At 48.3% G+C, this 13,081-nt stretch overlaps 1 protein-coding gene across 2 annotated transcripts in view; it reads left to right on the top strand.

Annotated features, from left to right (window-relative positions):
* Window positions 1-724: 724 nt before the first annotated feature.
* FAM124A (family with sequence similarity 124 member A) overlaps window positions 725-13,081 on the top strand; it is an 85,864-nt gene continuing 73,507 nt past the window's right edge. For both annotated transcript variants that reach the window (XM_075334578.1, XM_075334579.1), the window contains exon 1: window positions 725-910. In XM_075334578.1, coding sequence (XP_075190693.1) covers window positions 858-910 — 53 coding nt within the window. In that variant the 5' untranslated portion in view covers window positions 725-857. The remainder of the gene's footprint in view (window positions 911-13,081) is intronic.

Consider the following 13,081-nt stretch of genomic DNA (forward strand, 5'->3'; position numbering starts at 1 on the left):
CTGGTAATGGCTGTCACCAGTGAAGGCGCCTCCTGGTAATGGCTGTCACCAGTGAATGCGCCTCCTGGTAATGGCTGTCACCAGTGAAAGCGCCTCCTGGTAATGGCTGTCACCAGTGAATGCGCCTCCTGGTAATGGCTGTCACCAGTGAATGCGCCTCCTGGTAATGGCTGTCACCAGTGAATGCGCCTCCTGGTAATGGCTGTCACCAGTGAAGGCGCCTCCTGGTAATGGCTGTCACCAGTGAAGGCGCCTCCTGGTAATGACTGTCACCAGTGAAGGCGCCTCCTGGTAATGGCTGTCACCAGTGAAGGCGCCTCCTGGTAATGGCTGTCACCAGTGAAAGCGCCTCCTGGTAATGGCTGTCACCAGTGAAAGCGCCTCCTGGTAATGGCTGTCACCAGTGAAGGCGCCTCCTGGTAATGGCTGTCACCAGTGAAGGCGCCTTCTGATTATTACTGGTCCCAGTGAAGGTATTCCTGCAGTGAGCCTGTTACACCCTGTCACTGGTGTACTCCTGTGTCTATCCACAGCACAGAAGTTTCTCCAAAGTTCACAGGGTCACTTCATCCCAAGCACCTCAGTCACAGACACGCCCGGAGAACCCCCCCGGATTCAGAGTTAGTGGTAGCTGCTGCTGATGACAGAGGATGGAGACAGGCGAGCTCATTCACTGGCCGATACAAAGGATGGGGGGAGGCGGGGCTGTGGGCTGCTAGGGGCGGCTGCATCCTGGAGGAGAAGAAAGGAGAGAAGGTCGGAAGGCGGAGAGAGCCGGGGGCTCAGCCGGGGAGGTCCGGTTACTGGAGAGACGGGCACAGCAGCGGCACAGCAGCCATGGCCCCCTGAGCCCTGACATGGAGAAGACGGCAGAGGATGACTGCGAGGACTCGGGAGCAGAGACCGGCGGGTACGTGCTGTGCGCCCACCTCTGTGCACTGTGGGGGGGAGACACCAGTGATACTCAGGTGCCAGCTGTGGTGAGGGGTGCCGCACATGGGGCAGATATGCCATGTATCATAACTATGTATGTCATGTAGTGTCCTATATCTGCAGATATCATATGTTACCTGTAATCCTGTGTGCAAAGTGGTGTGTATATACTATATATATATATATATCTGTCACGTCATGTATGCATCCGACATCTGATATGTATTTTATGTGAGTGTAACTTGTGACATATCACTCAGTGCAGGTAAAATCATACGTATCACACTGTTACTGCATATATAATATATCACACATGTAATAGAATATTACATATAATGTATCACATGTGTATCAGACTATTCCATATAACATATCACACATATATCAGATTAATCCATACATGTATAAGATTGATTTAAAATGTATCACACATCTATCAGACTGATATATAACATATCTTTCATATATGAGACTATTGTATTACAACATATCACACATGTATCAGACTGATATATAACATATCACACATGTTTCAGACTGATATATAACATATCACACATACAGTATATCAGACTGATATATAACATATCACACATGTATCAGACTGATATATAACATATCACATATGTATCAGACTAATCCATATAACATATCACACATACAGTATATCAGACTGATATATAACATATCACACATGTATCAGACTGATATATAACATATCACACATGTATCAGACTGATATATAACATATCACATATGTATCAGACTGATATATAACATATCACACATGTATCAGACTAATCCATATAACATATCACACATACAGTATATCAGACTGATATATAACATATCACACATACAGTATATCAGACTGATATATAACATATCACATATGTATCAGACTGATATATAACATATCACTCGTATATCACACTATTGTACTATAACATGTCACACATGTATCAGTATCACACATGCATTGATACTTTTTACATTTCATATATTCAAAGCTTTTTTTCTACCATTGAGGATAAAGTGTGTGCACTGCATAAAGCTTGTCTAATGACTGGTACAAGGCTGGGCACATGGCAGGGTACTGCTGTCCTGGTTATATATATAGGACGCTTCTTATTGTACCTTCTTGCATTTTCACTGGTTACTGGTGAAGTTGAGAGTTGAGTAGGCGCACGTCTCCTTGTCCACTGTCACAGAACCCACAAAATAAAGAGAGAGCACAGGTACTGCAAGATTTACTGAATCCCATCCCTGCCAACTGTCCTGCATCCAACAAGATGACCCTAAATGTGATGAGCTGTCCTGAAAGATTATTAAACCACTAAACCATGGATTTTTGCTTTATGTGTGTCATCAGGATTTAATTACAGCTGAATACAATGATGGAGCAGGGTTATCAGATTCCTTCTCCACGATCAGTAGGACTGGAAGACCTGCAAGGATTTTAATGTCACTTGACTGGTAGTAGAGACCAGATCAGCAGAAGGATGCTTGTGTTTGGGGGAGAGGGAGAAACTACGGGCATCATACTGTGTTTGGGTGGATGTTGGGGGCATCTGGGGACATCACACTGTATGTGGGTGGATGTTGGGGGCATCATACTGTGTGTGGGTGGATGTTGGGGGCACCATACAGTGTGTGGGTAGATGTTGGGGGCATCATACTGTATGTGGGTGGATGTTGGGGGCATCATACTGTGTGTGGGTGGATGTTGGGGGCATCATACAGTGTGTGGGTGGATGTTGGGGGCACCATACAGTGTGTGGGTAGATGTTGGGGGCATCATACTGTATGTGGGTGGATGTTGGGGGCATCATACTGTGTGTGGGTGGATGTTGGGGGCATCATACAGTGTGTGGGTGGATGTTGGGGGCATCATACTGTGTGTGGGTGGATGTTGGGAGCATCATACAGTGTGTGGGTGGATGTTGGGGGCACCATACAGTGTGTGGGTAGATGTTGGGGGCATCATACTGTATGTGGGTGGATGTTGGGGGCATCATACTGTGTGTGGGTGGATGTTGGGGGCATCATACAGTGTGTGGGTGGATGTTGGGGGCATCATACTGTGTGTGGGTGGATGTTGGGGGCATCATACTGTGTGTGGGTGGATGTTGGGGGCATCATACTATGTGTGGGTGGATGTTGGGGGCATCATACTGTGTGTGGGTGGATGTTGGGGGCATCATACTATGTGTGGGTGGATGTTGGGGACATCATACTGTGTGTGGGTGGATGTTGGGGGCATCATACAGTGTGTGGGTGGATGTTGGGTGCATCATACTGTGTGTGGGTGGATGTTGGGGGCATCATACTGTGTGTGGGTGGATGTTGGGGGCATCATACTGTGTGTGGGTGGATGTTGGGGGCATCATACTGTGTGTGGGTGGATGTTGGGGGCATCATACTGTGTGTGGGTGGATGTTGGGGGCATCATACAGTGTGTGGGTGGATGTTGGGGGCATCATACTGTGTGTGGGTGGATGTTGGGGGCATCATACTATGTGTGGGTGGATGTTGGGGGCATCATACTGTGTGTGGGTGGATGTTGGGGGCATCATACAGTATGTGGGTGGATGTTGGGGGCATCATACTGTATGTGGGTAGATGCTGGAGGCATCATATTGTGTAGATAGCTCTAAAAGTCATTGTACTATGTGAGGTGGACACTGGTGGCATCATAGTGTGTGTGTGTATGTGTGTGTGTGTGTGTGTGTGCTGGGGCTGTAAGACTGGTGGGACTGTGGGGAACATCATCCTGTATGGGAAGCTGGGGGGGGCATCATACTGGGTTATGGTGCTGTGAGGGTATCGTACCCGTGTGGGGTAGTGTAGAAGCTTCATACTGTGGCTGGGAGTTTCCTACTGTGTGGTGGGCAGTTGTGACATTATACTTCGTATGTATGGGTGGCTGTGGTGGCATTATATGTGTGTGGCAGGCACTGTGGCGGTGATGAAATGGGCACAAAACTATGTGAGAACCCTATTGGGCTTCACGGTGAGCAAAATTTCTTTGTGATTGTGAACATATATAAAGGTCTGGGCAAGGTTAGGGTATTTGCCAAGCATGAAATTAAAATACATTACATTGGTATATGGACGTCTTTCTTAAGGCCGCTTTACACATATCGATGTATCGTTCGTTCGCATGAGCGATCGCACCCGCCCCCATCGTTTGTGCGTTACGGGCAATTTGTTGCCCGTGTCGCATAATGTCGGTAACCCCCCGTCACACGTACTTACCTTCCAAACGACCTCGCTGTGGGCGGGGAACATCGTCTTCCTGAAGGGGGAGGGACGTTCGGCGTCATAGCGACGTCACTCAGTGGCCACCCAATAGAAGCGGAGGGGGCGGAGATGAGCGGGACGTAACATCGCACCCACCTCCTTCCTTCCTCATTGCCGGCGGCCGCATGTAAGCTGCAGATCATCGTTCCCGGGGTGTCACACGGAGCGATGTGTGCTGCCTCAGGAACGACGAACAACCGGAGCACAGAAGGACGTTCGATTTTTTGAAAATGAATGACGTGTCAACGAGCAACGATAAGGTGAGTATTTTTGCTCGTTCACAGTCGCTCATTTGTGTTACACGCTACGATATATCAAACGATGCCGGATGTGCGTCACTAACGACGTGACCCCGCCGACATATCGTTTGATATAACGGGCGCTTTAGCTTTCAAAATTGGGAGATTTGGTGTCACCATTAGAGGTAACAGCCACGTTTCTTACTAAAACTTCCTTTAGCATCCGGAATTGTTGGTCAACAGAATGGGGCACAGATGAGCAGTGCAGCGCCCCTGTATATACAGTATATGCTTCTCATGTACAGGACACATCCATGTTTTGTTTAAAGGTCGTTTGTTACATTTCTTGTAATTGTTGCTGTCAGTGGTTACACAAACATCAGGAATGTTTACAAAAGCTTCCTGTGCCATGTATCTGTGTGGTCTCACTGGAAAAGGATAAGATTCGCACAGGATGTATGAAATCAATGGATGGATACTGTAAATATATGGATAGCAAGATAATACAGAATAGTCCAGCATGTGTAACAATAAATATAATCCAACGCTCTATAGACAAGACAAAGAAAGATATCTGGGTGTAGATGATAGATATACTGGATCTCTAAAAAAATAGATGGATGCAAACTGTATATAACACACGTGGTCAAAATTGTTGCTACCCCTCATTTAATGAAAGAAAACCCCACAATAGTCACAGACATAACTTGATCTGACAAAAGTAATAGTAAATTAAAAAAAATCTATGAAAATGAACAAACGAAAGTCAGACATTGCTGCTTTTCAACCATGATTCCACAGAATTAAATAAAATAAATAAAACTCATGAAATAGGCCTGGACAGAAATGATGGCACCCTTCCCTCCTTAACTTAATATTTTGTTGCACAACCTATTGAGGCAATCACTGCAATCCAACAATTCCTTTAACTGTCAATGAGAATGCGCCTCTCGACAGGTATATTGGCCGCTCCTCAAGAGCAAACTGCTCCAGTTGTCTCATGTGTGAAGGTTGCCTTTTCCAGACGGCATGTTTCAGCTCTTTCCAAAGATAAAGATGCTCAATAAGATTTAGGTCAGGGCTCATAGAAGGCAACTTCAGAATAGTCCAATTTTTTCCTCTCAGCCATTCTTGGGTGTTTTTAGCTGTGTGTTTTGGGTCATTATCTTGTTGCAAGACCCATGACCTGCGACTGAGACCAAGCTTTCTAACACTGGGCAGCACATTTCTCTCTAGAATCCCTTGATAGTCTTGAGATTTCATTGTACCCTGCATAGATTCAAGACACCATGTGCCAGATACAGCAAAGCAGCCCCAGAACATAGCAGAGCCTCCTCCATGTTTCACAGTAGGGACCGTGTTCTTTTCTTGATATGCTTCATTTTTCTGTCTGTGAACATAGAGCTGATGTGCCTTGCCAAAAGGTTCAATTTTTGTCTCATCTGTCCATAGGGCATTCTCCCAGAAGCTTTGTGGCTTGTCAACATGTAGTTTGACAAATTCCAGTCTGGCTTTTTTGATTTCTTTTCAACAATGGTGTCCTACTTGGTCATCTCCCATGAAGTCCACTTTTGCTCAAACAACGATGGATGGTGCGATCTAACACTGATGTTCCTTGACCTTGAAGTTCACCTTTAATCTCTTTACACATTTTTCTGGGCTCTTTTGTTACCATTCGTATTATCCGTCCCTTTGATTTGTCATCAATTTTTCTCCTGCAGCCACAAAGGGAGGTTGGCTACAGTCCAATGGATCTTAAATTTCTGAATAATTTGTGCAACTCTAGTCATAGGAACATCACACAGCTTGGTGATGGTCTTATAACCTTTACCTTTAACATGCTTGTCTATAAATTTTCTTTCTAATCTCCTGAGACAACTCTTTCCTTTGCTTCCTCTGGTCCATGTTGAATTTGATACACACCATGTCACCAAACAGCACAATGAGTATCTGTAGCCCTATATACAGGCCCACTGACTGATTACAAGATTGTAGACACCTGTGATGCTAATTAGTGGACACACCTTGATTTAACATTATGGACTAGATATTGATGGTAAATACAGTCATGAGAAAAACCAAGTAAACCCCTTTTCAATTTTATATTTTTACATATTAAAAGTAGGTAAATACAACCCTAGATGAACACATGACAAAACACACTGTGTCATTATTCATTTACTGCACATCTGCCCCTATTAGAATGAATAGGGCTAGATCCGCAGCACTCAGCTGTGGCCACTAAACAGTTAATGGAGCTGCACAACTGTTAAAATCCGTCCACCAGTTGTACAAAGGACAACTGATCAGTGGGGGGTCTGGGTGCCGAACCTCCAACAATCTGATGTCGTTAACTTATCCTTAGGATAGGTCATCAATATATAGGCAGTTGTGTAACTGTTTAATTGTCCACCAACAATTGTGACAATCTCTATAAAAGCAGAAGTTTTAATAGTTTGCTGGTCTGGAACATTCAGGCATACAATGCCCTGAAGGAAAGACATCCGCAGTTACCATAGAGAAGCAATAGTGGATGTCCATCAATCTGAGAAAGATTAAGAGGCCACTTCCAAATAATTTGCAGTCAATCATTCTACAGTGAAAAAGATTATTCACAAGTGGAAAACAGGCAAGCGTTGACAATCTTTGTTGGAGTGGACATCCCAGCAAATTCACTTCAAGGTCAGATATGCAATACTCAGACAAATTGCAAAAAATTCAAGAAGTTCAGACGCTAATGACCACAGTTAGCATGTTATGAAAGTACAATTATAAAAAGGCTGGACAAGTATACTTTTTTGGAAGGAGGTTTCTTCTTTCTGAAACAACATGGTAGCATAGCTCAAGTTAGCCACGTTGCATTTTAACAAACCACAAGACTTCCAGAACAATGTCTTATAGAAGACAAGACCAATGTGGAGAGGTTTGGCCATTTTACCTGCGTTACATTTGATGAACCTTAAACACAGTAAAAATACTTAATACCACTTATCAAGTGTGGCGCCCTGGACAAGCCAGGACGTCACAAGCACTACACAAACACACCCCACACTCCCGGTCAGGCACACCGAAGTCAGACAAAAACCCTTGTTGCCTTCCTCCAGGGGCTGATGTTCACACAAGGGGGTGGGCCAGGCGGTTGGTCCCGCCCACCGAGGAGTACACAGTCCTGGAGTCGGGAAAAAGAGTCAGTTTCAGTTTTGCAAGTAGCAGTGGAGCAGACAGAAAGTGGTCCGGGTGTGTGGCCCGGACGGATCAGCAAGGTTGGCAGACGGTGGTGACCGTCTGCAGGAGAGGCCTATTGGAGCTAGCCGTAAGGACCGTGGACGGGCGGTGGCCCGGTGGTACCGGACCGGTACGCAAAGAGAACCCAGCACCATCCGGCAGGGGCTTACGGACCCCGACAAGGCTAGGAGTCGCCGTGAATTTGCCAAATTCGTTAGCGAAGGGAACCTCCTGGGTTTCCCAGCAGCCAAGTCCCGACAGAAGGCAACAGTCCAACCGAGGGAAACACAGTCACCGCCAAGGCTAAAGTTCCCAGGGCCAGAGCCTGCGGGCAAAAAGGGCTCCTTCAGCAACCTTCAAGCTGGGGAGCGGGTTACCGGTGGGAACCCATTGGAACCGTCACATTACACAGGTGCAGGGAAAGGCAGTCACCATCAACCTGCCAGGAGGAGAAACACCGCAGCTGTCTGTGGGACCCGTCCATCCAGCCATTTGTTTTACCGGAGACTCTGTGTACATCATTGGCTGAGTGAGTACCACTGTGCTGTGCGGCACAGCGCTGCCCCCGCGACCCTGCACCTCGCCAGGCCCCGTAACCCGCCTGCAATCCATCCCTACCCCATCACCGGGCCCCGGGACAACAAACCCCCTACCCACGGAGGGGAGAACTAACACCCAGGCTGCTCCCTGTCATTGCTCCCGGGATCCCCGTCCAGAGCAGCGGTGGTGTCACAACCTCACCACAACCGTGGGTGGTGTCACGGACAATCTCAAATCCCCACAATCAATCCCCACCCCTTTTCACTCACGGGCGAGGAACGCCGCTCGAGTCCCCGGGATCCGGACCACCGCTCAAGCCACCACCGAGCAGCAGCAGCAACCGGACCTGAGCAGTGGGAGAGCGCAGCGTCCCCTCCTCCGCCCGCGACACAAGCACAGTGGTAGAGGGGTGAAGATTGGGGCCAAAGGACCTCGGCACCTTGTAGTCACCACCTTGTAGTCATTGCGTCGAAAATGAACTTTTCTGTTTGCCAGAGAATACTAGAGTCAAAAGTGAGGCCATCAATAGAAGACCTAAAGCTTGGCCAAAACTGGATCATGTAACAGAACAAAGACCCAGGCAAACTGGCTAATTTACACCAGAATGGATGAAAAAGAAAATAATCAAACTGTTGCAATGGCCTAATTACAATTCAGACCTGAACTCAATGAACATGCTGTAGAGGGACCATAAGAAAGAAAGCTGTGTATAAAGTAATCCCACAAACTTGAGTGAATTTAGGCTTTTGCCGTCAGACACAATCCGGCGAATACCGGATAAAACGGATCCGATGCCGGATGCGTTTTTATCCTCATCAAATTGTATTAGCGCCGGATTGTGCCTGATGCCCTTGCGTTTCATCCAGCATGCACCGGATCTGGCTAGATTTCCGGGTCCGGCTACTGGGAAGGATGCACAAGGGAACGTTTTTTGTTACCGGCAAAAAAAATGCACAGCGCTGGATCCGGCGCCATGCGGCGTGTTATAAAATGAAAGCCTATGGGCGCTGGATCTGTCGTAATGCGGCAAAAAACGCATTCCACCGATGGATCAGGCTTTTTTAACTGAGCATGCCCGGATGTGTAAATTCCTTTCTGGTTAGAAAATATCTCTGTCTGTCGGTCTCTCTCTGTCAGTGTCAGTCTCTCTCTCTGTCTGTCGGTCGGTCTCTATCGATGTCGGTCTCTCTCTCTTTGTCGGTCGGTCTCTCCCTCTTACCCCCTCTCTCATACTCACCGATCACTGGTGCAGCGCTGCACAGCTGTCACACTTATCCGGCGGCTTCTCCTGCTTTGAAAATGCCGGCCGCTCATTATTCCATCTCGTATTCACTGCTTCCCCCGCCCACCGGCACCTATGATTGGTTGCAGACAGACGAGCCCCCACGCTGAGTGACAGCTGTTTCACTGCAACCAATCACAGCCGCCGGTGGGCGGGTCTAAATCTTGCAGTAAAATAAATAAATCATTTAAAAAACGGCTTGCGGTCCCCCCAATTTTGATACCAGCCAAAGTAAAGCCGCACGGCTGAAGGCTGGTATTCTCAGGATGGGGAGCCCCACGTTATGGGGAGCACCCCAGCCTAAAGATATCAGCCAGCAGCCACCCGGAAGCGCCGCATCCATTAGGTGCGACAGTCCTGGGACTCTACCAGGCTTATCCTGAATTGCCCTGGTGCGGTGGCAATCGGGGTAATAAGGAGTTAATGGCAGTCCATAGCTGCCACTAAGTCCTAGGTTAATCATGGCAGGCGTCTATGAGACACATTACATGATTAATCTGTAAGTGAAAGTAAATAAACACAAACAGCGAAAAATCTTTTATTTGAAATAAAAGACAAAAAAAACACCCTCTTTCACCACTTTATTAAAATCTCCAAATACCCCTCCAGGTCCAGCGTAATCCATACGAGGTCCTGCGACGCATCCAGCTCTGCTACATCGGAAGCTGACAGGAGCGGCAGTAGAACACTGTGAGCTCCACCGAACAACTGAACTGAGTCGCGTTGTCAGCAGTGACGTCACTCAGGTAGTGCCTGCGTGTGTGCGGTGATGATGGGAGTGGTAGTACCGGTGTGTGCGGTGATGATGGGGGCGGTAGTGCTGGTGTGTGCAGTGATGATGGGGGCGGTAGTGTCGGTGTGTTTGGTGATGATGGGGGCGGTAGTGCCTGAGTATGTGCGGTGATGATGAGGGTGGTAGTGCCTGTGTGTGTGCGGTGATGATGGGGGTCTCTCTCTCTCTTTGGCATGAAAAAGAAAATAAAAAACTGATCTTTTTTTTCTGAATAATTTGCATCAGTTTTTACACAATCTGCGACGGATCCGTTGCATCAGGCACGAACCGGATTGTGCCTGATGGCAAAAAACGGATGTGTGAAAGTATCCTTAAAGAGGAGCTGTCGCTGAAAAGATTTAGCTAAATAAGGCTATGTGCCCACGTTGCGTTCTGTCCCTGCAGAAATTTCTGCAGCGATTTGAACAGCACATGTGCGCTTCAAATGCTCCAGAAACACTGCGTACTGAAAAGCCGATTTCATGCGCTCTGGATGCAGCCTCTCCCATAGACAGAGCGGGACCTGCATCCAAAGCGCACGAAAGAAGTGACATGTTGGTTTTTAGAACGCAGCGATTTGGCAGCATACAAATCGCTGCGTTCTAAAACGCAACGTGCGCATGGATTATGCACAATCTTCATAGATTGTGCAGGGGACGCAGGACGCATGCAGTTACGCTGCAGTGCAATACGCAGCGTAACTGCATGCAAATACGCAACATGGGCACATAGCCTAACTTGTAAAATATCCCTGCGCTCCCCGATTCTGCTGGTCTTTTCTGTTTTGTGTCGTTTCGTTGCGGAAATATTCACATTTGTTTTTACTAGCGCGTTGCATGTGACATCTCTGCTTTGCAATGCAGATGGGTGTTTTTCCAGAAACCTCTCTTGGGGCATAAAAACTTTCTCACCTCCCTCCCAGATGCTGCAGTCACAGGTCATCATAGTCTGAGACTGATGGTCTGCTAGACCAAATGCCGACTAGAGATCAGGGGACCCGTGGAAGTTCGGGTTCTGCTGGTCCAGTTGAAGTTTTTTAAAGTTTTGGTTTTGGACCCAGATTTGACCTGAACTTCATTTGAAGTCACTGATTGGGCAGTTCGGGTCTCTACCCACATGCAGCTAGCTATAAACAGATCACTTCAGGGTTGGGGGCTGATTTCCCTTTTTTTTTTTTTTCTTTTTTTTTGGTGCACACTACATCTGATAACGCTGTTGTTACTCCCAGTGCGAGCCATGCAAATTTGACGCCCTGGACAAGCCAGGGGTCACAGGTAATGACATCACCACACCCTACACCCCGGTTAGGCACATCTAAGCTAGACCTGAAATCCTTGTTGCCTTCCTCCAGGGGCTGATGTCCACACCAGGGGGTGGAGCCAGGCGGTTGGTCTCCACCCACCAAGGAATTCACAGTCCTGGAGGCGGGAAAACAGGCAGTTTAGTTTTGGAGAGGAGAGAGAGGAGTTGTGCAGTGAAAGTGGAAGATGGAAAGTGACAGCTAAGAGCCTGAAGTTGGTCCGGGTGTGTGCCCCGGACAGAGACAGCAAGGTTAGCAGACGGCGGTGACCGTCTGCAGGAGTGGCCTATCGGAGTTGCCGTAAGGACCGCGGACGGGTGGTGCCCCGGCGGTACCGGACCGGTACACAAGGAGAAGCCAGCACCATTGGCAGGGGCCTTTCGGATCCCGGCAAGGCTAGGAGTTGCCGTGAATTTGCCAAATCCGTCAGTGAAGGGGACCTCCGGGTCTCCAAACAACTAAGTCCCGATTGAAGGCAACCGTCCAACCGTATGAGAGAGACACCGCCACCGCCAAGGCACCAGTTTCTCAGGGCCAGCGCCTGCGGGCCATATCCAAGTCGGGAAGCGGGTTACCGGTGAGCATCCATCGCTACCAACATTGAACATAGGTGCAGGGAAAGAGACAGTCACCGTTAACTACCGGGGAAAAGCAACAGCAGCCGTCCGTGGGAACCGTCTTTCCAGCCGTGTGTTTTACCGAGAACTGTGTCATCGTCTCAGGCTGAGTGAGTACCACCGTGCCGTGAGGCACCGCGCTGCCCCCCGCGACCCTGCATCTCACCAAGCCCCGCACCGGGCCTGCCATCCCTCATCCTCCACCTCATCACTGGGCCCCGGGACAACCACCCCCTACCCCCGGAGGGGAGAACTAACAACTTTGCTGCTCCCTGTCACCGCTCCCGGGATCCCCATACAGAGCAGCGGTGGTGTTACCAAAAATCACCACAACCGTGGGTGGCGTCACGGACAATATCCCTAAAACCAAACAACCCCCTTTTCACTCACGGGCGAGGAGCGCTGCTCGAGTCCCCGGGATCCGGCCCATCGCTCGAGCCACCGAGCAGCAGCAGCCGCAGCAGCAGCCGGACCCGAGCAGTGGGAGAGCGCAGCGTCCTCTCCTCCGCCCGCGACAAAAACACTGCAGGCGGCTCACAGTGGGCTGATCATGCATACCTGAGCACAGTGATGCTCGCGCGAGTGGTTTTCATTCGTAAAGCACCCGAACTCTGAACCCGAAGTTTGTTTTCTTGGAAAAGTCTGAGTTCTTTCCGAACACTGAACTTGTTTGCTCATCTTAATGCTGAGATTTGATTGGTAGCATTTGAGAGGGAGGAGTAAAAGCTCACGCCACAGAGAAGACTCTGAAGAAACACCCAGTTGGACGGCAGAGCAGAGATTTCACATAGTGCGCTCCACAAGAATAAAAAGTGTGAATATTTTTGCAATGGAAAATCAGCACAAAACGGAAAAGAACAGCAGCATCAG

This window comes from Anomaloglossus baeobatrachus, chromosome 2 (genome assembly GCF_048569485.1).
Source record: "Anomaloglossus baeobatrachus isolate aAnoBae1 chromosome 2, aAnoBae1.hap1, whole genome shotgun sequence".
Taxonomy (NCBI): Eukaryota; Metazoa; Chordata; class Amphibia; order Anura; family Aromobatidae; genus Anomaloglossus; species Anomaloglossus baeobatrachus.